Below are 24,872 nucleotides of genomic sequence, written 5' to 3' on the forward strand. Positions count from 1 at the left end.
GCTTCTCCGTGCATCGCATATTCAAAGACGGGGGACAGGAACACCCCGGGACCGAGAAGCATCTAGTGAGGTGATCGTCAGCAGAGTTCACACTAGGTCACTAGAAGACTGAGGGGGCGACTTTGGCTGGTGTGAGCGGCTCCTTGTCCTGTTCTCTGGAGCCCTTATCAGAAGCAAAAACACCTGGGGCGGGGGGGGGGGGGGGGGGGAGGGGTTGACATGCACCTGCAGGGCGCAGCTTGCTCCTGGAAGTTCCCATCGTCCAGGCAAAGGATGGGGCCCCTGGTAGCCAGGAAAGAGGCTGTCTCTGGGTCCCTGGGCCCTGGTGTGGGGCTCCCCTCCCTCATGCTCAGAGCTCCTCAGCCTCTCTCCTGCTGCTGGCTTTGCATGGCCGCGGGGGGTTGGCACGCATCTCCCCAAGGGCAGCTGGCTCCTCCAGCATGTGGGGCTCGGTCACTGGACGCCATCAGTTTCTGTGGTGGGTGGTCTCTTATGCACTTCCTGATCATCAGGACCACTGCGCCGCTCTTTTTTTTTTTTTTTTTTAAGAGAGAGAGAGAGAGAGAGAGAGAGAGAGAGACTGAGAATTTTAGTATTTATTTTTTAGTTTCCGGCAGACACAACATCTTTGTTGGTATGTGGTGCTGAGGACCGAACCCGGCCGCACGCATGCCAGGCGAGCGTGCTACCGCTTGAGCCACATCCCCAGCCCAAACACTGCGCTGCTCTTACCCCTGTAGGTCATTCAACTTTCTACTCTGTGGGTCACAAGGACACCACCTGTATGGACACAGGTCAGGGACCATCTCTTCCTGGTCATGCCCAATTCTAGCCAGTGCTGGTCTCTTCTGGTGCAGGGGTGCTGGGGTGCAGGGGTGTCGTGGTGCTGGGGTGCTGGGGTGCAGGGGTGCAGGGGTGTCCAGGTGTCACGGTGCAGGTGTCCTGGGGTGCAGGGGTGCTCTGGTTCACTAACAGTGCTCAGGGAGGCAGGGTTGCTCGGGAACTCTGTAGTGTGGCGTTCTAGGGCTGGTGAAGCCCCCAACTACCACCATCCTTCCCTGTGACCACAGTCCTCCAAGCCCATGAGGAACATGGGCTCATCCACCTTCCAGAGCTGGTGGTCTGTCTACGGGCATTGTCCTCCGGTCAGGTTAGACCTACAGCCTTTTTGCCACCTTCTTGTTTTCGGTCCCTGTAGAGAGTTCCTACCGTCCCCGTGTTTCCTGAACACGCTTCCCTCTCAGCCAGGGCTGGGTTGCCGGGGGCCTTCCTGGTAGCCCGGCTGCCCACAGCACTGACTCCGGTGCAGGCTGGTCCAGGGTCTGCAGGTGCAGTCAGCGCGGCCACGGGTGGGTGCTGGGTCTTCCTCCCCGCTGTGCCTGGCTTGCCACCCACACCACTTGGAGGGCTTGCTGGGGAGCGTGTGTCTCAGCTTTTAAATTATTTTATGGCTGGAGGAAATGACTTTATTAAAATTCTAAGAACTCACAGTGCCCTGGAACTCCATTTGGGTATATAGTCAGTCAGCCCTGCACGTCCACGAATTCTGCATCCATGGATCTCCGTACTACGGCTGGAAAATATCACCCATTGTGTCTGGGCTCCAGATAGATGCACAGGGTCACAGTCAGGCTCCTAACTACAGCATGACAGCCGTGTTCAAAACCACTCTCATAGTTTAAGGGATCTAGAGGTGGTGCAGAGTGCACGGGAGGTGCGCAGACTTCACGGGCAGATCTGTGCCTTTTAATGTGGAAACAGCATCCATGGAGGTTGGTGTCTGGTGTCTGCAGGGGTGTTGGGACCGCTCCCCCTTGGGCAGCGAGGGTGACGCACTTCTGTCCCCAGAAGTCATGGAGACTGCCAGGTCTCTGTAAGACCACAGGTTCTTCCAGATCCTTCTGGGCTTTCTTTGCAGGCGAGAGAGTGTAGACTGACCCAAGGGAGGGACATGGCTTCCGATCCCCAGTTCTCCTCGATTTTTAAAGAGTCCCATGGTAAAGAGTCACTATGGGGGCGGGGGTGGAGAAGCAGGCGCAGTGTGGCTCTGAGGGGAGCCCGTGGCAGGCTAATGTCCCCGCTGCATAGACCTAGTTCACCCTGTGCCTCAGGTCGTGGCCGGTAACAGAGGAGGTGGATGGTTTGCTCTCTTATTATTTTTGTGGTGTTTGGTTCACTCTCATCTATGTGAAATGCTTTTTTGCTTCTGATTTTGTACTAAAAACCTTTGCAAGGGAAGGGAAAGTAATTATCCCTCTATTGTTAGTCAAAAATTGCAAATTTCTTTGGGGGTTTATCGAGATGCATGAGATGCGTTTCTTAGAGCGTGAAGTCAACCCCACTGGACGCGCCCAGCTCCCTGTGTTGTGTGGGTCAGCAGCACAGCGCTCCACCGTCAGATTTTACAACGTCTTCATCACTCTCCAAAGAGTCTCTGCGCCCACCCTGTCCCCCTGCCCGCCCAGCCCCTGGCAACCACTGATCCACTTCCTGCCTCTGTGGGATGCGGCACAAGTGGCCTTTTGACTCGGCGACCCCCTGTGCCATGCCTTCCCTGTCTGCCTGGGTCTACCTGCGCCAGAGCTCCCCTGCTTTCTGTAGGGCCAGTAGCCCCCGTGGTGTGGCTGTGCGGTGTCCTGGTTATCCATGGTCAGCTGAGGGACGCTGGGGCTGCCCCTGCTCGGTGGCCTGTGGATAGATGCTGCTGTGGAAGGAGGGAGGCTCCCCGTTCAGACCCAACTGGTCGAGGGGGTGAGGCTGCCACCCCAGCACCCGCCGGCCTCTGCAGTGCACTGAGGGCCGGCTCGTCCTCTGTGTCCTCTGTCCCTCTCTCTCCTTTGAGCCCCTGACCCTGTCTGCGCCCCCTGGCACACCTCCAGCCCCCAATGTGTTCTCCATGATTGGTATCACAGCCTGGCTCCCTGGCACAGGAGCTCAGGCTCCTATAGTCTGAGGTCAACATGGCCAGCCTCAGCTCCTGGGGGTGAAGCCTCGTGGGTTCTCCTCTCACTGATGGGGAGGAGTTTTATCTTGGCCAAGTTGTTTAAAAAAAAAAAAGTTGGCCTCTATGCATGATTTTCCCTCTCCTCCTTCCCAGTTCCTGAGCTTGGAGCTGGTGAGGAGAAGCCGAGCTCTGACTTGAAGGGCCATGGTCCCAGGGAAGGATGGAAGCGGATTGGAGAGGGGGCGAGTGACGGGTGGACCTTGCCCTGGCATCACGTGTCCTGTCTGTCTGGTCTGTCCTTTTGCCTTCCACCTCTGCCTGGCATTGGGCTGGGGAGGAGTGGAAGGAGACCTGGGGATTTGTTGGACCCTCCAGCTCTTCTTTCCGTCTTTCTAGTCCAGCATGTTCCCTGCCCTCTGTCCTTCCTGATGTTCTCCAGCTTCTCCCCTCCACTCCCCTATACTCCTCTCTGGTTCCCTGGTCTCCCCTCTGTCCCCTGTCTGTGACTTGTGGAGACCCCGGTCAGGCCTGGAGGCTGCCCTCCGGCCTCTGAGCTGGCTGTGAACCTGCTCTGTGAGGTGCAGGCCTACAGGACCTGAAGTCCCCTAGCCTCTGACGCCCGGTGGGGTCACGGTGGTTGGCAGGCCTGTTGGCCGCGTCCTGAAGCGGTTGCTCTGTCCTTTCCCTATCTGTAGATGGGGACTACAGCAGTGCCCGCTGCAAGGCTCTGCATGGGGATCGGCAGTGACACACGGGGGTCCCCAGAGCCCCGGCTCTTGTCAGGCCTCTGTGCGGGAATCTCTTCAAACTGTTGATCAAAACTTTTCATCAGGCGTGACAGCAGACTGCAGCAGTGAGCCCACGTGTGCACATCCGTGTACGGAGTGTGGATATACACATGTGCGCACGCGCACACACACACACACACACACACACACATTAATGTAAGCCACCGAGAATCAACAGTTTTCCACATCTTACTTATCCTTGTTTTGTCCATTCTGTCTTTTTTGTGTGGTCACTAAAATACCTTAAAGCTATTGACCTACGTATAGCACATCAGCCCCAGTGGCCTCTCCAAAAACCCAGAACGCGTCCTTATGTCACCACAGCGCTTTTACCCAGCCACAGCGTTCCCAAGGCTTCTTAGTGCAAAACTTGAGTTTATCTTCAAGTTTTCCTGATTATCTTAAAAATATCCTCGTACTTTTGGTTTTTAATCTGGGTCCAAATACCGCCCCCGAGGTTCCGCCGTGAGCAGCCCGGTGCGCACAGGAGAGGGACCTGCCGGGTCTGGAGGCAGCTGAGCTTCGCTGTGTCCCCACTGGTCCGCTGACCTGAGGGCTCATCATCTTGGGGGAGAGGCTGGGCAGCGGTGCTGGGAGGGTCGGGCTGGGGTCCCCCTCTTCCTCACCCTGCTGTCCTCTGCTTCCTGTCTCCCTCCCCTTCGTAGGGAGCTTTCTAACTGTCCTGCTCTTCCTGCCCTTCTGCTGCGACTCCTGAGTCAGGCTGTTCAGGTGGCTGTACACAGTTCCCGCAGCAAGGTCCCTGTGAGCATGATGGCCGCTGCCCGCGGGTGGTACTCCGGGAGCCACGGAGGAGCCCCAGGGAGGAGTCCGCGCACTTGTAAGCAAGCTCCTGGTCTTTGCCGGCTCCTTTGCTCTGCGAGCCCTTTAACAGAGGCATGTCCCAAGTGGCCCCTGGAAGAGCAGGTCAGAAGACAGGTTCCAGTTGCTGCTGGCTTTGCAGACAGGAACCGCAGGACAGAGGAAATGGGCATCACCTGGAGTGAGGGTGATCCCCAGGGACCTCAGTCCTTCCACCAGGGAGGCTGCCAGTGGCTGCAGTGAGTTTGGAGCAGCCTGGAGTTCCTAAGTAAGAACCCAGACCTGCGGCACCCGTGCAGCCCACCCGATTCTGACCCGTGCCTTGAGAGATACGAAGCAGATATTGCTCTTGAGAGTCTTAAGTTTGCAGTGATCTTTACAGAGTAATAAACAACTATAGACGCAGAAAGTGCCAGGATTCAACACAGAGGGTTAAACAGCAGGTACTGTTGTCTCCCGGCTTCTCCTTGTTGAGGAATCATACATTTTAAGAGATGTCAATCAAGCTGAGTCCTAATTCACTGTTAATAAAACTCACACCTCTCAACATTCTCAGTTTGACTCATGGAGAGGATGGTTTTAAGGGGATATGGGTTATTGAACAGACCCTAAAATCAACTTATCATTTACAGCTCAGATTATTTTGCTACTCTTCTCTCCCAGAAGATGTTGAAATAGTGGTTTCATCCTGTGCGAGGGAGGCACATGGCAGGCATCTGATACAATCCATCTGCCTGGGGACCACCAAGTTTGCTTCTCTGTCTCCATTTTCACTCCTATTAAAGGAGGATGTTTCAAATCATAAGGAAACTACAAAAAGGATACTTAATACGAAAAGTATGCCCATGATATTCCTCCGTGGAAGGAGCATCATGTCAATGAAACATTACATGGCGTGCTGTCCTGGGAGGCATTGCATTTTATAATACTGGCTCCAAAGCTTAATCCAGAGTTTGAATGTTCATCTTTTTTGAATTTGTGTGAAATAATTTGGTGTCTGAATTTTTTTGTTAGGAAAAAACTGATTCTTTTGGTAAAAAACAGATACGTCAAGATATAGTTTTTGTGTTGTGAAATGCATCTATTGTGATTACACGATTTAATGATTTTTATTAAATTTCTACACAACCATCACCACAATTTTAAAACATTTCCGTGCTGTAGAGGGACCCCTCGTGTCCACGGTGGTCACTTCCGGCCCCACCCTCGGCCCCAGCAGCCACCCCTCTGCTCTCTGCCTCAGTAGATCTGGTTTTCTGGCATTTCATAAACATGGAGTCAGGCGGCTGCGGCCCCGGGTCTTCTGTGTCTGACCCTTCTCTGTGCCTGAACTTTTGAAGGTGTGTCCCCCCACCAAGTGTGTCAGTGCCACGTCCCTCTGTTGCGGTGTGGCATCCCATTGTGTGGCAGAAGCACCCGTTGATCTGTTCACCAGGTGATGGACAGTCGGTTTTGTCTCCACAATCAGTCTATTTTGAATAGGCTGCTGTGAATATTTGCATGCAAGTTACTTTGTGCATAAAATGTTTTCCTTTCTCTTGGGTGTGCACCTGGGAGGGCAACTACAGGCTTGCAACTTGCCTTTGATCTTCCAGGAATGACCACATTGTTTTGGAGGGGGCTGTACTGGCTCAGGTTCCCAGGTCAGACCCCAGAGCTCCAGGCACCAAATCCTCTAGCTACTGGGCATGGCTCTTTCTGGCTATAACCGTCCAGTGGAAGTGACCTGGTGTCTCCCTGTGGTCTCGGTTTGTATTTCCCTCACAATGATGATATTACACGTTTGTGCTCATAGCCACTTGAGTACTTTGTTGGTGGAATGTCTATTCAACTTTTTTTGCCCATCTGAAACCTGGGATCACCTCTGTCTCTTGTTATTTGTCATACATGTGGCTTACAGATATTTCCTTCCACGTGGTGTCTGCTCATTTCCATTTTCTTAATGATGACTTGAAGCACAAAAGATTGAATACTGACAAGGTTCACTTTATACGTTTTCTCTTCTGAATCATACTTCAGGGTCATTACCAAAGAGGGTTCTGCCTAACTGAAATGCGTAAAGCTTTTTTCTGTTCTTCTAGAAGTATTTTCGTGTTAGCTTGTACATTTAGGTCTCTGGTTGATTTTGAGTATCTTCTTACCCACAGGGTGAGGCAGAGGTCTCAGGTGGCCTTTCCTCTGCAGGTGGGTATCCAGTTCTCTGAAAAGCATTTGTCAAAAAAGATTTTCTTTTTCCCAGCGGATTGATTGTCTCGGTCATCTTTGTTGAAAAGTAACTGACCATAAATGTCAGGACTTATCTCTGGACTCCTGATTTGAGCCATTTACCTGCCTGTCTGGCCTCATGCCAGGTCCTCCCTGTGTCAGTTAGGACAGCTTTTGGGCCAGCTTAGGAAGCAGGAAATGACAATCCCCACTGTGTCCTTCCCACCCCCAAGCTTGGGTATTCTGGTCCTTTGATTTCCATATGAATTTTTTAGCATCAGTTTTTTAATTTCTAGGAAACAAATGGTTCTGGGGCTTTGACCGAGGTTGACTTGAATCTTTACAGCCATCTGGGGAGAATCACCATCTCAACGCCATCAAACCTTCCAGTCCTTGAACATGAACCAGCTCCACTTCCTCCTCTGGCCCAGGTCTTCTTTAATTTCTCCCAACACTGCCTTGTAGTTTTCAGCCTTCTCCATCTTAGTAAATTTGTTCCTAAGTATCTGAAGCTTTTTATGTGGTGCTGAGGATCGAACCCAGGGCCTCCTGCATGCTAGGCTAGCACTCCACCACTGAGCCCCAGGCCCAGCCCCAGGCCCAGCCCCAGGCCCAGGCCCAGCCCCAGCAGGATCTGAATCCTTTTGATTTAAAAGAACATTTACCTGGACAGAATGCATCAATTATATTTGGTTCTTTGGGGCCAAGGCATAAATATTATATTTGCCATAGGCTTTGAAGATAAGAGTATATGTCTTATGATAAAAAAGAATACATTGGTAAAACTTAAATTACTGCCTTACAGGTCCTTTTTTTTTTAAAAAAAGAAAACATTTATGAGCAGTCTCTGTAGAAATAAAGGTGGACACCAATACATCATAGGTACTTATTGTTAAAAATGTACACTAAACCACAAAAATACTAAGAAACCCAAGCAGAACATTTTTCGATTCCTTGTCAGTTTCAAGGGACAAAGCTGCCAATCTATTTCATATTTCACAAAATTATTGACTGTAGTGTTTTACTTTAGAACAGAATAGACAGGCAGAATCTGAAAACACTTATAACTGGGCGGCTTCCTACCCAAAGGCTGGGGTTCAACTGCAAGCAAGTGAACCCTCGGCCTGGGGCCTTCCCGAGGGAAATCTGAACCTGGGAACTGGCTCTGTCTCTTTTCCTTTTGTTTCTACTTTGTGTGGAAGTGTTTGCTTCTGTCACAGGGAAGGGCCTTCCCCTGACAAATGCCCCAGGCTCCCGCCCTCTCTTATCTGTGAGACCTCCTCTGGCTCAGAGCCACCAGCCTCTCCAGGAGAAAAAGAACCGGCCATCAATTATCCAGGGCTCCTGGGACTCCCAGTGACGGAAAGGGTTAGAGAGGCAGGAGAGCCCTCCATGGGGAGTGAGCCCTGGGCTGAGCATGGCGGACTGGATTGTCAGCTGAGAGGCGGGACCGCAGGAGGCAGCAGGTCACAGGGGAAACCAAGGTCATTCAAGGTCACGGGTTCTGCACAGTGTCCACTGGGGCTCCTGAGACAACACTGCCGCCCAGAGAAGAAAGACGCTGGTGTCTGCACAAGCTGGGAGGTGCCACCTGCCCTGAGCTGCAGCCTCTGTATTTTGGAAAATGTGGGACATCCGAGAGGTTTTGGGCAAGAAGGATAAAACAGGATAAAAAGGCTACACCAGTACGATGAGAAAACTTGGTCGTCTTTTTTTTTTCTTTCTTTCTTCAATTCATTATGCAAGTTCTAAAAGCAGCCATAATGATCATTTCCAGAAAAAATAAAAATTCAGAGAAGGTACATCTTGTTGGTGTAACACAATCCTTGCACGCCTACCCGCCAATCACTCGAGCCACAGGAATACCGGCAGATGGCCGCTGCAGCCTGCACCCGTGGGCTGGCAGATCTAGGTTATCTTTCACAACTTTGCTATTAATTTTTTCTGGGCTGCTTGGATTCCATGATTGGTAGGAGTTGCTGTTAGCTTAGGACACCGATGGCTCCCCGTGCACCTACCACCAGGCTGAGTGTTTCTGTGCCACTAGATAATGAGACCAGGCTCACGTCACTCCCAGGAGTCAGAGCTAGGGCTGGAGGTCATCCTGGAGTAGAAGTTATGTGCCTTCCTTGTCTATAACCTGAAAAGGTTAACTTGGAGATTAGCTCACTGTGGACTTCCGCCCTCCCTTCCAATAGCATGAACGGTGCAGTTCCCACCCAATGCACAGCATCCTAAAACCCAGGGTCTGGGGCAGTGTGCAGGGATCCCCACAGCTTGTCTACTTTGTTTCAAGAGACATTTCATCATCAAATATGCTCTGAGACCTTCACTGGGAAATGCCTCATCAAACAAAAATGCTCATGGAGAAGTCTTAGCATCAGGCTGTAGAACGCTCCTGTTGCCTGCCAGGCCACCCTGCCAAAGACGGGCACCAAGTGTGTTTGTGAAACCCCAGACCTCAACAGCCCAGAGACCCTGAGGTGCATGGTCGGGGCTGCTGGTCATTTTTCTAAGGCGTGAATTTAAACCCCGAGGTGAATGTGGGGACCAGCTCTTTGGCCAAGGGACGAGCCTGGCACATTGGCTGGCCTCTGCCACTGCACAGGATTTTGTCACTCTGCCTGCCAGGGACATGTATTTTAGGAAAAAATGCATATGCTCTAGCAACGTTAGCCCCTCTACTGCTGGAGAACGTGGAGCAGCCAGGGACCCCCCTGCCTGGGAAGCCATCCACCAGCTGTGTCAACTGGCCGTGGAGGGTAACAGGTCCTTTGAGGAGGGTGAGGGTCCTCCCTGGGTTCTCATGTTCCAGGTGGCAGATCAAGGTGTCTTAAAATACCTCTGACTTTGGCTCTTTTGCAAATATCTTTCTGAAGGTTTGGTACATCCTCTTGATTTGTCTTAGCCTTTCTACTTCCAGTCAAAGCCCAAGCTGGGGAGTGGGGAGGAGTCTCTCGGTGATGGTGGATTGTGCTAGAAACATACTTCTTCTTGTAACTCCGCCATGCCTGACCCCAGGCGCCAGAAAAGCCTCAGGGAACAAAGTGTGTGATGGGGGGGGGGGCGGTGTGAGACCAGCAAATATATTCTGTCCCCATTGGGACTCATGTTTGGAGAACCGCTCAGCCTGGAGAGGTGCGGGGGTGGTGTGGGGGTGCTGTGGTCCGCAGTAGGCCTTGGAAAGGACCACAGAACAAAGACCTGGGTGGGAGGTGAGGAGCCAGCCCCCTGTGTTTTTCTGGGTGCTATGTCCAGGGGGAGCCGTCAGCCCCCTGAGGCGGGGGCTGGGGGGTGAGGATGCTAGGAGCTGGGTGGGCAGAGGTGGGAGGTCTGGCTGTCCCTGGGAGAGAGGGCTTAGGACAGTGTGAGCCCTGGGGCAGTACAATGTGGGTCAAGGGTCAAGGGTCAGTTTGGCTGTTTTGGAAGCATGGGGAGGGGGTGAGGGGGAGGCCCTGAGAGCTGAGGCCGGCTTTTGGACCAGGGAGCGACTGGGGATGGGGAGAAGTCCTTGCATCCCAGATTGCGAAGGTGGAGCCACGGGATGTGCAGTTGTCTCGTGTCCACGCAGAGGTGGCGGGCAGGATGTGTGTGGAGGGTGGGCTCAGTGTCCTCAGGCTCAGTGGGGACTGCAGAGGCTGCCGTGTTGGGCGGTGAGCCTGCTCCTGGGGTCGAGGTGGTGTGGGTGCACAGGGCCACGTGGGGTCCCGCCAGGCCCTTGGCATCTGCATGAGGCCAAGAGTCCTGTCCTCATCCAAGGGCTCCCTGTGGCTCCCCCCAGGGCACTCCTTCTAGTTGGGTCAGGACAGCAATTTCAGCAGAGGCCAGCAGGACATGCGCCGTCCCTTAGAGACTGTTCATAACCCTGGGACACCGAAGGGAAACCAGGACAGCGTGTGGAGCACCAGCGTCCTTACCTGGCAAAATGCTCTTATTTTTGGAGTTTTTTTTTTTTTAATTCAAATTTTCATTTTTTGGTCATGGGTGAAAGATCAAAGTAAAAAATCATCGCTGGTCTTGGGAATCCCCCTCCTGAGCCTGTAGGTAATGACTGTTTGAGAAGATGGAAGGCACTTTGGGTTGTGGTTCTGGCCTTAAACCAACGGGTGAGTTTGGAGCTGGAGCTGGAGAGGCTCGGAAGAACAGTTCGGGGGTTTGGGTGTGGGAGTGTTGCTCCCCTGCTGCTTTTCAGGTTGGTCTTTTCAGCAAACACCTGATTCCTTCCCAGGAGATGCGCGTGTGGGAGACTCCAGGTGTCGCTTGTGTGCTGGTGCAGAGGGTCTGCGCCGGTGTGTGCCTTCGAGCAACCTTATGGGCCCACATGCAAACAGCAAGGGGCATCGGTGTGGAGAACAGAGGCCGAGTCTCCCCCCCTGTGCTCCCCGCACCTGCAGCTGAGTCCTTCCGGCTGTCGTCGCCCTTTACAAAGCACACTCTGGCTCTTGGCATCACCTTGCCCAGCCGGGCAGCCTGGACCTACGTTCAGCCTCCACGGGTTCAGTGGGCCCTTTCCAGAACTTCACCCAGACAGGCTGGAACGGGACGCACTCCTTTGTGCCTGGCTTGTCTGATGGAGCACGGTGTCCTGCCCCTCTCGCTGCTGAACAGTGTTCCTCTGTGTGGACACGCCACGGTTCACCTGGTCACGGACACCGGGGTTGTTTCCAGTTTGGAGTGGTTGGGAATAGAGCTACTGAGGCTTGTGGAGAACTCAGTCCCCCCATCCTCCTCAGCATAAGAATGGCAGGTCCCCTGTGATGGTGCGCACAGTAGGACTGTTGTCACTTAGAGGAGCTGACCTTTTGCCTTTGTGCCATGTCCTTCCTGGTCCTGGTAACAGACTGTCAAAAATTCCCTTGGGAAGGGGCCAGCGGGGGCTCCGACCCTGCTCCCTCTGCCCAGCCTCCCAGGCTTCCTGTGAAATCCTGGCGGAGCCTCCAGGACCTCCTGACCCCAGCGTCCCGCTGCCCTGCAGAACCAGCCCCACGTGGTTGACGCCAGGGTCTGCGGCCATCTGGAGCAGTGGCCAAGCCCCCAGGGACCCTGGTTGCAGCAGCCTCTGAGTGTCTGGGTGGCTGAGCAGTTGAAAGAACTTCCCAGGCCCTGGTGCAGGAAGGTGCCTCTTCTCCGGGAATGTTGACCTTTACTTCCTGGAGCTGAGGGTTGTGGTCGGCCAGCTCCTGCGGTGCCCTCAGGCCGTCTTCCTTCTGGTCCCTGGGCAGTCTTCAGCATTCCTTCAGTGTGGCAGTAGTGTCTCAACAACTGCAACTTCCCAGTTTTCCCCAGTTGCCCTCCTGCCTTTCAAGTTCTTCAAATCTTTCTGCTCCGCTTTTTTGTTTCTGAATATCACAATAAATTTGGCCAAAAGGCGCCAGCAATATCCATGCCACCAGCCTCCCAAGCACTGCCACCTCGTTGCCACCTCTCTCTCCATCACTCTGCCCTGTCATGGCCCCCTCCGACACCTTGGCTCCTGCCTAGATCGCTCAGCAGTTTCTGTCTCCGGTCCTCTTCTGCCGTCCCATGGGAATCTGGGGACAGTTGTATCACACCCTGCTCTTGTTCTGACCCTGTCCTGAGCCTCCTCTGCAGGGTCCAGGGCCGCCATGTCTGTAGTTGAGGTCACCAGAGCCAAGTGCAGGCTTCTCCTTGTCATCACCCCCTGGACAGCACGGTGTCACAGCCAGTAACGGCATTAGCCTTGCGCCAGGTGCTGTGAGTCCTCCAGGGACGAGCTGGCCTACACAGGGGGTGTGCGTGGCTTCTGTGCCAACCCTGGTCCATGTGTTTTCACACCAGGGACTTGAGCACCTGTGGTGGTGTCTGAGGTGCCCCTGCACAGGCCTTGGGGAGCGTTCCTGCTGTGCCCACTCCCTGGGCTCACCGGGCACTCGTGGGCAAGGCAGAGGCTGCCAGGGTCCTTTCAGCGTGGTCTCCCGACTGGAGCTTGGGTTCTGTGTGACTACAGAGGGTCTCTTGTGCGGTTTCCTCGCCATGATTCTGAAGTGTCCAGCACCTTGTGCCAGAGGAATTGCTCTTTATGTTCATTTTCAGGGCTGTGCTAGTCAGCTACTTAGCTGCTGAGACTGAGAGTCCCCACCAGCACAACATAGAGGAGGAAAAGTGGTTTTGAGGGCTCTGATTTCAGAGGTCTTTGTTCATAGTAGGCCAGCGCCATTCCTGGGGTGCGAGGTGAGACAGGACATCAAGGCGGAAGAGTGTGGCAGAGGGAAGCAGCTCACCTGGTGATCAGGAAGCAGAGGGAGACTCCGCCCTCCAGACACAGATGCAAGGCCACGCCCCCAACCAGCCCACCAGCCCCAGCCACGCCCACCTGCCCCAGCCACGCCCACCTGCCTCCAGTTACCACTCAGTTAATACCATCAGGATCAATTCACCCATTAGGTTAAGACCCTCCCAACCCAATCATTTCTCCTGAAAACCTTCTTGCTCTGTCTCACACATGAGCTTTTGGGACACCTCACATCCAAACCATAACAAGTGCAAAATGATTTCAACCTTAGTATAAAACCCTTATTTATAGCACTTACTGTCAGGAGCCATTTGCATATTGAATGGTTATTTTCTTAGTGCGACAACTGTTGTGTGATGTACTAGTCCACACAGGGGAAATCCTCTGTCTTCCTGTCATAGGAACCATGGTGTGAGTGACAGGTGAACATCCCTGTGGGTTGGGCCGAGTGACAGGTCATGGGGTAGCAGCCCCCTCACAGTCTAATGGAACCTGCAGGGTGGCAGTGAACGGGCACTGTTGGTCTGTAGGCATCAACACTGCCTGTTTTAGGTTGAGTCAGGGAAGGGGACAGGGTGCAAAGGCCATCTGGGGACAGGCTTGGTGACACACGACACAGGAGTATCATATTGCAGAGTGCCCTGGGGCGGGAACAGGGCCTGCTGTTTAGGAGGAAGGATCCCTGTTCTGAAGTCCTCAGCTCTGCATTAGAGAGGTGGGTTTTTACTTTTTGCAAAACAGTTGCCACTTATGTTAAAACCCTCCCCCAGCAGGCTTTTTGGCACTTGGAAGCTTTCAGCAAACATGAAGTATTGTGTAACTGACAGACACAGAGCACTGGTCCTGTGGGGAACAGCCCCTGGGCCTGCTGGCTGAGGTCCAGGCCTCCCGCACAGCCACCCCATGGTGACAGGCCTACCTTGGCCGCCTCCCTGCAGGAACTCGAACTTCCTGCTCTGTGCACTCGCTCCTCCCTCCCTCTCCTGGCCCTCGGGGGGGTCCACCACCTCAGTACGTCCAGGGTGCACCTCCCTTCTTCTGAAACCCTCTGCGGTGTCCCACAAGCCACACGGCCCTTCCCCTGTCACATTAGCCAAGCACGTGCTGCGCTGCGTGAGTCCCAGCATGGGGCTGCGGTCAGCGGGAGAGACCAACAGCGGCCTGTGGCCTAGGGAGGGGCACGTCAGGAAGCGGGGCCACACGCTGCACTGGAAGAGGGGCCCCTTCCTCAGCGTGCTCTGAGCTGTCCATTCTAGAGGCCGGGCATGCCAAGCAGGGGAAATGCTAGAGGTTTTTCCATCAGCCCCAGGGACAGGACAGTGAGCCAGAGAAGGACCACAGAGGTCACCCAGAGGGGGCCAGGAGTCTCTCCAGCTGAGCAGCTGAGAGGTGGGGAGCTGGAAGGGGCCCAGGAGCAGCACGGCTGGCTGGCAACCAAGAGCCCTGGACAGGTGTGAGCAGGAGACCACAGGCAGGTAGCCAGGGGCCAGGGCTGCAGGAGGGCGGGCCGTGGAGGAGGAAGAGCGGGGACTCAAACGGGAGGGAGGATCTGATCCTCACTCAAAATCGGAGCGCGATCAAAGTGTCTTAATGGGGCTGGGGATGTGGCTCAAGCGGTAGCGCGCTCGCCTGGCATGCGTGCGGCCCGGGTTCGATCCTCAGCACCACATACCAACAAAGATGTTGTGTCCGCCAAGAACTAAAAAATAAATATTAAAAATTCTCTCTAAAAAAACAAAAACAAAAACAAAAACAAACAAAAAAAAACAAAACAAAGTGTCTTAATGTTTCAAATTGGCAAGAAAAGATTCAGAAGTTTGAGGAGACACTCGGGGGTGGCTGTGGGCCTGAAGCAGGCCAGCAACCCGCTGCAGGGGTCCGGGGCAAGCAGGTCTCGCACACCAGGGCCCCTGTGCTCGGGGCTGTGCCAATAACAGGATGTCCATGGGACCTGGGACACAGAAGCCCCCCTCGAGGTCTGTCTCGCGGGAGTCCTGGAACACAGGAGCCACGACGTGCACAGGGTCATACGTTGCAGCGATTTCGTAAAAACAGTCTGTGAAGCAACCTAAGTGCCCATCATGGGTCAGTCTGTACACTGAGCTGCCCCTGGGATGGGCTGACAGTCAGCCACCACAGGGATCCATGACAGCCGAGAGGGCCTGGAGAGATCTCAGCAGTGACGGGACTCAGGGGCTGGCGTGGACGGTGCGTGGACACCACATGGCCACTTTGTGGGTGGTGCGTGGACACTGGGTGGACGGGGCATGGGCCCTGGGAAGCAGGGCTCCTGCAGTCCTCCTGGTACAGACAGTTAGTTCCATTTCCCAGATGTGAAGATTCAGCGCCGGAGACATGGGGAGGTGGGCAGAGGAAGCAAATTTATCTAAAGAATAGTAATGGGCTTCCCGGGACGCAGAAGGGGCCACAGCAGGTGTCCAAAGACGTGGGGGCTTCCTGACCCTTTTCTACAGCTTAGGTTGTCTTTGTCCTTCTGCCCTCTATCCCCCCTCCCCATCCTTCTTACCTGCCCAGTGGCTGGGGTGAGCCAAAAGGTGACGACCAAATGGGCAGGGAGAGGACTGAGGGTGGAGTGACCCAGGCAGGAGGTAACAACCCAAGGTGTCACTTAACTCTCAGGACTCCCTGCAGGGAGGAGCCATTGGGGGGGCAGGTTACCTTAGCAACAGGTTGGAGCAGGGGAGGAGGGCAGCTTGTGACTTTCTTTCCAACCAGCCCCACCTTCCCGATTGGATCCCGTTATTAATTATCTATATTGACGGTCATTTTGGCCCCACCCCGGGCTCACTTACCCCATGTGGCTGTGGCGTTGGAAACTAGTGCAGACCCTGCCCCACGCCCCACAGAGGGGCAGGAGCAGGGACAGGGCTGCCTGGAGAGTGACCGGAAGGCAGGGGAGGACCCTTGTCACTCGATACCCTGTGGTGTGTATTTAGAATTCGTCACCACACTATCTGCTCGTGAAATAGAGAGTTGCAATAACATGATACAATGACTGGAAGATGGGAAGAACCCAGGGCCTTGGGGACACCGGTGAGGGACCAGGCCCTTAGCCTGGGGAGGGGACTGAGAGTGTAGATGTGGTGTGTGGACACGGTGCGTGGGGCACAGGGGCCTCTGCATTGAACCTGACCAGGTGGCTCATGGGGACAGGGCCCCTGCATTTCTGTGGGAGGGGGGTCAGCGCCAGGTGTGGGCTGTGGGGCCTTGAGATAATGTCCTCTGGGCACCAAGGAAAAGCTTAAAAGCAGGGGCAGGGCCTGGTCAGATCTGGCAGCAGCCTGAGGGTGATTTAGGAGGGGACTGGCCGAGTGGCTGGGGACCCGGAGGCCGGGAAGCGATGCCCCTGAAGGGTTATCATCAGCCTCTGTCCCCTACAAAAGGAAGTCAGCACTTACTGCAAGGCCACCAAGCACACCTGTGGGGGTCTCCAGTGAGATCACAGCTGCTTGCGAGCCCCTGGGCTTGCGTTTGCAGCCTCATGCCACAGGTAGAGTCTCCTGATTTCAGTAAACTTGCACTGAAAGCCAACGCGCCCAACAGGAGGGTGTTGGCACCTGAGTTCACGGCTCGGGAGTCGTCATGTGGTGGACACCGAGTCCGATGGCTGGCCCTGCCCGAGTCTTCTCCTGGAGATCCTGGCCCTGGCCCTTTCTGCCCTGGTCACCTTTGGTCTGCGACGTGCACCGAGGCCCAGACTTTGTATGCACAGTGGTCCTCAGAAAAGTCCCTGAGGGAGCCTGAGTCCGACAGCGTGTTTGATAATGGTTCTGTTTCATCACGGGGCATTTTAAATCTGTCTGTATTGCCAGTGTCCTTCACTGTCGGGCAGGTACACGAGTGTGACAAGTAAAAGAACTGACCGCATCCTGCCCAGGGTCTGCCTGTGGCCTCGCCAGTAGTCTCACTTTTCTACCCATGTGCAGGAAAGTCGTCCTGAAGAGCGGGAATGCACCCAGCCAGGGAAGGGCTCAGAGAGAACCTTCTTGCCGCCGGGTTCTCGAGGGTCTCCCCCAGTCCATTTTCTCTGTCTGTGTTTGGTGAAGAAGAGTGGTCACTTGGAGCACTGGACACATGGCCACCTGGCCACGTGCCTCACCATTGCCCTCTTTTTTTTTTTTTTTTTGGACTCTCCATTATCTCAATGACTGATCCCATTAATTGATCTTGGAATGTCTTGTTGACACTTCAGGAGAATGTGTGTGTGGATTAACCATGACAGCAGGAGTGACGGAGTCAGAAGGCCGGGTACCTATTCATGGCCTTCCTAATGGCCTTTCATTCGTGAATTTTTCTTCCTCTACAGTTCTAAGAAGTGAAAGCTCTCGTACCTACACAATTATCGTGTGTCACGTAGACATTTTTAAATAGAGCTATGGCTCTTGGCTGATAAGTAGAGTTCAGCGAGGACGTACCCAAGGCTGCAGGAGGAGACCAACATAGCTGACTAACTGCGCCCTGGATCGTGCTCACCCTGTTGGGACTTGGAGACACAGGGCCAGTCACCCATGGGAGGTGGGTCAGGAGTGCCCAGCCAGGACGTGGCCTGCTGAGGGGGTTTTCTGTTTGACATCCACGTGCTCTTTGTGTTTCTCTTCTGAGTTTGCTCTTCTTGTCATTGAAGAGTCCTTTGATTTCCCTTTAAAGAGGCTGCGTGTCCTGCACCCACCAGAGCGGGTGTTTCTGACTCCGAGTTCTTGGCCCCGTCCCCACGGTATGTGCTCATCGCTGTGCCTCTATGCACTGTGGCTTTTGTCCCGTAGCTCGTGAGCGCTGTAGGCGATCAGTGTTGTCTAGGGGCTCAGGGGCACCGTGCGTGTCCACCATCGGGAGCCTGTGTTGAGCCTTGTTCCTGACTTAATGGGCTGGACCCTGTTTTGTTTTCATCTCTGTTGTGCTGCTGTCGCCCAGTGTGTGGAGGACAGCTGTACTGAGCTGTAACTTAAGTCCAGTGCGGCTCACCATTCAACATGCCCTGGTCCAGACACAGGGTGTGTGACACCGACATCCGGGCAGGGCCTCATGCCCACACCACGCGCTTGTGCCCGCAAGGGCCTCCAGCCTCCGGCCACTACCAACCTGTGGCTCTCCTATTCTGGGATGGCAGGTAAGGGGAATCCTTCAGGATGTCACCTCTTGAGGTGGCTTCTATCCTCCCCTAAGGTGTGTGGGACTAGTGAGTTGCCGGTTTCCTCGCTCATAACTTTCTGCAGGGCAGGAGGCGCTTCCTCAAGGTGGGTGCACGGCTTGCTCACCTGCTCACCCGCTGAGGGGCAGGGGGTTGGTCCCAGTTTGGGGGTGTGTGCGTGGGTGACCCCGGGCTCATCTGTACTGCACTGCTGTGTGACTGCAGGGTGTGCGTCTGCACTTCTGGATAAGTACCTGGGTTTGGGGCTCTTGGGTCAAGGACAAACATGCACCTAACTTAAAGAGGCTTCCCAAAGAGGCCGTAGGGTCACCTTGGCAGTGGCCGTGGCAGGATTTCCAGTTGCTCTGCAGCCGGGGCGGCAATGGGGGATTTTGCTGTTTGTTTTGCTTTTCTTCTAAGGATGGCGACACCTCACTGGGGTCCGAGTCTGCACTTTCCTAGTGACTCCTGAGGGTGGGCACCCTTTCCTGTGTGTATTTGACTTCTATATACCTTCTTGGGTGAAGTGTTCAAGTCTTATGCATAACACCAAGGTTTAGAGTGGACTATTTGGGCTGTTATTTTTGAGTTTTGAGAGTTCTTCATGCATTTTGGATGCAGGTCCTTCATCAGACATATGTGGTGCAAACATTCCATACACGTGGCTTGTCTTTGCAATTTCTTAAGCAGACATTTCTAGTGTAAGGACGTTCAATCTGTCCATTTTTTCTTTGTTAGATCACATGGGATCTTAGTGGGTTTTGTTCACCCCAGGGTGGGAGAGATTTTCCTGTGTGTTTTCTTTTTCTGGGAGGGGGTGGGTACTGGGGATTGAACTCGGGGGCACTGGACCTCTGAGCCACATCCCCAGCCCTATTTTGTGTTTTATTTAGAGACAGGGTCTCCCTGAGTTTCTTAGCACCTTGCTTTTGCTGAGGCTGGCTTTGAACTCGATATCCTCCTGCCTCAGCCTCCCGAGCCTCTGAGATGACAGGTGTGGGCCACTGTGCTCAGTTCCTGTGGGTTTTCTTTCTGCAGAGGTTGTGGTTTAGGGAGGGACATCCAGCCTGCGGTTTGTTTTTGTAGAGGCTGCCTGTTTTTACACCTGGATGTATGTCCAGCACCATTTCCTGGAAAGACTTTCCTCTCCTTGAATCCCTTCTGCACCTTGGTGAAGAACCCACCGGCCTCGTGCCTGGGCACCTCCTCTGGCATCTCTCTGATCCACTCTGTGGGCACCTCCTTTCTCCACAGCCTGCTGCCTGGATGACCATAGATTCACCTTGAAACCAGACGGTGCGAACCTCTAACTTTGGTCTTCTTTTTCAGAAAGTTGTTATTTTCTCATTTCTTTGCTTTTCTTCATATACACTTTAGAATCATTTCATTGATTGTGACAAAAATTGCTATTGGATTTCTGACTGGGATCATAGCTGGATCTGGGGAGAAGCAACACCTTACAACACTGAGTCTTCCAAACCACGAACACGAACATGGTCTTCTCTTCATTTATTAGCATCTTTTGATTTTGTTCATCAGTATTTTTAAAGTTTTTTGCCTTTATTTTTTAACTTATTTTATCTATTTATTTTTGTGTGGTGCCGAGGATGGAACCCAGTGCCTCACACGGACCAGGTGAGCACTCTACCACTGAGCCCCAGCCCCAGCCCAGTATTTTGTAATTTTTATCATGCAAATAACACACATATTGGTCAGATTTCTTCCTGAATGTTGCGATTTTGGGTGCTAGTCTAAATTTTGTTGTTGTTTATATTTAAATTTCCCATTTTTCATTGCTAATACGGAGAAATGATTTACCAATAGTGTATGCAAAAAAATATACCAATGAATATATCTAATTAGTTGATTCTGAAATTACAATATAAGGCTCTTTTGATTCCATCATTTCTCAGTTAAAAAAAATGTTGATTGTACCATGTCAATACAGTATTTAAGTAATTCATTTTTCCAGTTGTACTTTTAGTGCTTTTGGACCAACTTTCAAAAGTTTATAAAAATTGCCTTAAAATAATTGGATTATGAGGCCTTTTTATTTTTCCACACAGCATAATTGTGGCGGGCAGTCACCAGCTGCTCTTTGGGTAATTTAATTTTTGCCCTTGGACTGCTATGTTGATGTCCCCTGTCTGTCTGGGTCTCCCGGGTGACCTCCCAGGCGACCTCCCAGGCCTCCCCTAGGCGGCTTGCCTCTGTCCATCTCTACCCCAGGATGACCATGACTTTATTATTTGATTAATTTTATTATATTTAGAGAAGTAGAATCTTAGAGTTGAGGAAATTCTGGAAATTAATCCAAGGCTTTCTTCTTTTAAACTTGGAGGGGGGGAAGTACTCCCTCGAGAGAAACCCGAGGTGCATTTTGTGAATTCGCCCACGTGGGACGTCATTGCGCAGGGTCAGCTGTGAAACGCTGCGGGTGCGAGGCTGAGCCACAGCCTGGGCCGCGGTGCTGTGTCCCCCCTGTCCCCGTGAGGCGGCGCTTGAGGTGCGGCAGGTGGGGGGTTCCTGGAGATGCGGGACCTGGTGCGCGCGCTCCGCGGGCTGCGAACCACAGACTGCGGAGAGACGGAGGGTCCCCAGACAGCTGCGCCCCTGGGGAGGAGCCGTGCCAACCCCGGCTCCAGGGTGGTGGGAACGCCGAGAACCCCTAGACACCTGACTGTGATCCAGTACACCCCAGCGCCTTCTGTCCCCTCTCAGAGTTGAGTTTGAGTGCAGCGTTTCTCCCGAGTGACGCCCTGGTTATATCAGCATTTGCATTCTGTTGTTTGTTCAGGGCTAAAGTTGTCCCCTCTCCCCCCTCTCAGTGTCAAACTCTGCACTTTTTTTTGGTTTTTAGGAAGTTGCTAATTATTTAAAAAAAAAAAATATTTGAAAAGCCAGGTTGACAGCAGTCACATCTGTCATTAATCACATGCAGTCTCATTGTTAACAATAGAGGACAGTTGTTTTTCACTAGCACGACAACTCTTTTCCCGATCATGTGTAGACCTGAGCCCTCAGTCATCCTTATGACTGCACCTTTGTGACTGTGCCTTTGTATTCTGATGTAGTTTCAAACCCCCAGGAAGCCCAACAGCCAGCGAAAGGGTGCTGGACCCCGGGAGCACCTCACACCAGCACCCTCTCCCCCTTCGCTTCCTGCTGCTTGTCTGTTCTTAAGTTCTCTCTGAATCTCTTGGGGTGTCTTGGGACACCACACCTGCTGACCACTATGTATTTAAGTCTGTATTTCTGTCTGTCTTTTTTCCTACTGGGGATTGAACTCAGGGCCCTCGACCACTGAGCCCCATCCCCAGCCCTATTCTGTATTTTATTTAGAGACAGGGTCTCACTGGGCTGCTTAGGGCCTCACTGGTGCTGAGGCTGGCTTTGAACTCGCCATCCTCCTGCCTGAGCCACTGGGATGACAGGTGTGCACCACCAGGCTCGGCTAAGTCTGTATTTCCCAAGAACGAGGTCATTGTCTTAGACGACCACAGTAGGGTTCAAAATCAGGAAATGAGACGCTGCTTTCTGACCCAGGGTCTGTCCCAGCGGTGGTCCCCAATGCCACTGCTCCCTGCCATTTTTCAGGTCCAGGATCACGCCTGCACGTAGTCCTGAGTCTCCAGACTCATTGGGTCTCTTGACCAGCCTTTGTCAATGGCACTGTTCTGCCAACCGTCTCTGTACGAGGTTTGCTTCTCGGTGACACACGGGGTATTCCCAGTGACATGCTGGCTGTTCCTGGTGACACACTGGCTGTTCCCGGTGTCGCTCAGCTCTGGCTCAGTGTTGGTGATGTTGGTTCTGGACGTTTCCTTCAGGTGGGTTTTGAGTGCTCCATTGTGACTTTGCACATTTTGCAGGATTTAATTCTGACTCACATAACTGTATTTTGTTCCTCATCAAACTTTCCCTGTCCCCTATGGGCACCCACGGGTGATCCGACTGTGTCCTCTCTTCTGATTTTGGGGTGTCATTTGGTTGTAAGAAGCAGCTTTCCCGCCCCCCTGTCTGCTGTCTCCGCAGCATGGACTGACGCACCCTTAATTCAGAGAATGGGCTGTAACCGGGCTCCTATCCTCTACTTTATCACTCTGACTGCCACTGTTCCTCGGTGTGGGGCTCCGATGGGGCCTTGCCCACGCGGGCGAGTGCCCTGCCTCAGCGCCAGCCCCGCCCTCTGGCTGTCCCTGTTTGGTCTGGGAGGAGCCCTCAGGCTGGCTCTTGTGCCTGCGGGTGCTTTCCTGTGATCTGAGTGACGACTTTGGGGCACCGTGTATAGGCCCCTGCTGCCTCCTGCGCCCTCTTCCCGCCCAGCCGTCGGCTCTCCCTCCCGGTCCCCTGGACGGAGAATGGCGTGTAGACACCTGGGTGTTGAGAAGCTCTTGGGCACTGAGTCATTGCTTGTGACTGTGTCATTTCTTCTCTGTCCTTTAGTGGAGAGATCAAGGGAGTGTGTTTGTGTGTGTGTGTCTGTCCGTCTGTCCACCCTGCTTACAGAAGTATGTTCACACAGATGCTCCAGCGAGCCTCCTGGTCACTCCCCTGGTCCTCTGTCCTCCAAGTGGGCCCCAGTGGAGTGGCTTCAGAAGCGTGGCCTCCCGGCACAGCAACCCCCTGGCTGGAGGTCACATGAGTTCCATTCTTTTCAAAGGGGATTGGCGCACAGTGTCACCCACAGTGTAACTGTGATAAATACGTCAATCCACCGAGACCCCTCCCCTCTGGAAAGACAGAAGGTTTTTACCCCCAAAAAGTTCCCTCGCGCCCCCTCCCAGGTAGCTCGCGGCTCCAGGGCCGAGAATCTTCCTGACTTTTTAAACTGCAGCTTTCCTGCTTCGGCATTTTGTACAGAGGGAACTGACAGTGTGTTTCCCTTGATGTGGGGCACACTCGCCCAGCGGGGTGTCTGGCACGCACTTACTGTGACGGCTGGTTTGCAGCGTGGGCGTGACTGGTGTGAGCAATACCCAGGTCTCTGGTGAAGCACTGTCTAGGTGTGTCCTTGACTTTGTATCTGGAGATCAGCGTCTGAATCAGTGGACGGAGTGAAGAGATTGTGGTCACCACTGTGGGTGGGCACCCCGCTATCCACTGTGGGTCTGCTGGACTGGCACAGGTGAAGCCAGGGCGGACTCTGTCTCCTGAGGAGGTGTCCACCTCCTGCTGTCTTTGGACATCAGAACTCCTGTGACCAGCACGCACCTTCTGGGTCTCAGCCCACCAGACACAGACTGTCCCCCACTGAGGCCCTGCTTCTCCCACCTGCGGACAGCTCATCCTGGGGCTTCCTGGGCTCCAGGATGCTCGAGCAGATTCCTGTGATGTCTCCCCCTGTGTCTGGAGGTGTGTGCACGTGTCTGTGTGGCCTGCTTCTGGGGACCCCTGACTGCCAGGTCAAGCTTCTGGATGAAGCAGTCATTTATCTGATTGCTGAATAGTTTTCCATTTTGTGAAAATACCGCACCTTATTTTCCTATCAATAGAATTTGGACCATTTCAAATAAATTATGAATAAGATGCTCTGAAGATTTCGTGCACAAGAGCGTCTAGAAACATGTTTCCAGGTAAATACCTAATAGAGGAATCGCTGGGTTCTGGGTTGTGTGTGTTTGACTTTGTAAGAAGCTTTTGATTATTTTCCCAGCCTGTTCAGAAGCTGCATTAGAGTTGTCCAAAAATACAGAACCAGTGTGCATGTGTGTGTGTGTGTGTGTATTTAATCCAAAGAACTGGCTCACGTGACCATGGAGACTGGCAGTCTGAATCCACAGCAAGGCCAGAGGCTGGAGGCCAGGGGAACAAGGAAGTCTGAAGGCGCCCGGTGGGGATGCCCCTGGCCAGGGGATCCTGGGCCTTCTGTTCTCTTCAGGCCTTCAACTGATTGGATTCGGCCCACCTACCTGAGCCATTCGCTTACTTAAAGTTTACTGATTTAAATGCTAATATCGTCCCCAAACACCCTCCAAGTTAAAATCAACCGCTACAAGTCTACTTGAGTCAACTTGGCACTCCCCTGCATCTCTTTATACCATAATTAGCGTCAAATAAAGACTAAGACAAGGTCACCTGTCTGCCTAAGGGACATATAATGATGCTTCCTACACCTGAGAGCACTGAGTCCTTTGCTCTTGTTTTAGTCACCTTTTTCACTGCTGTGACTAAAGGACCCAACCCACACAATCGTAGGGAGAAGAGGTTTATTCAGAGGCTCATGGTTTCAGAGGTCTCTGTCCATAGAAGGCCGCTCCATTGCTCAGGGCTGGAGGTGAGGCAGAACATCACGGAGAAGAGTGCAGCGGAGGGAAGCAGCTCACAGGAGATGAGAAGCGGGGGGGGGGGGGCACTGGCCAGATATAGCTATGTACCCCAAGGCCACACCCCAACCCCACCTCCTCCAGCCACACCCCACCGGCCTCCGGTCACCCCTCAGTCAATCCCATGGGGCTTGGTTCCCTGATGGGGTGGAGGCCACCTATGTCCCCTCATTTCTCCTCTGAACCTTCTTGCTGTCTCACCGTGAGCTTCGGGGGCCACCTCATCTAAGCCATCACAGCCACAAGAGGAAGTCAGGGCCTCGCAGGGTCTTTCCTGCCCTCCTGAAACCCAGCTGCTGTGGTGGGAAGTCCCACCACTCACACTCCCGACAGCCTGTCCTGCATGACAAGACGGGGCAGAGGGACCACGGTGATGACGCGCCGCTTC

The 24,872-nt window shown here is 53.4% G+C and overlaps 1 protein-coding gene across 6 annotated transcripts in view; it reads left to right on the top strand.

Annotated features, from left to right (window-relative positions):
- Positions 1–24,872, top strand: part of GRK3 (G protein-coupled receptor kinase 3) — a 116,220-nt gene that overhangs the window by 25,998 nt on the left and 65,350 nt on the right. Inside the window, exon 1 of one of the 6 annotated variants that reach the window (XM_081288479.1) lies at positions 13,662–13,724. The exons of 2 other annotated variants lie outside the window; for them this stretch is intronic. Coding sequence is in view for 1 of the 4 variants with exons in the window: in XM_081288478.1 (XP_081144604.1) it covers positions 18,053–18,137 (85 nt within the window). In the remaining 3 variants the exon portion in view is untranslated. Of the gene's footprint in view, positions 1–13,661; positions 13,725–14,166; positions 14,485–17,839; positions 18,138–24,872 lie in introns of those variants that run through there. 3 more of the 6 variants (XM_081288481.1, XM_081288480.1, XM_081288478.1) reach the window with 3 other exon arrangements.

This window comes from Spermophilus citellus, assembly GCF_964194105.1.
Source record: "Spermophilus citellus genome assembly, chromosome: 3".
NCBI lineage: Eukaryota > Metazoa > Chordata > Mammalia > Rodentia > Sciuridae > Spermophilus > Spermophilus citellus.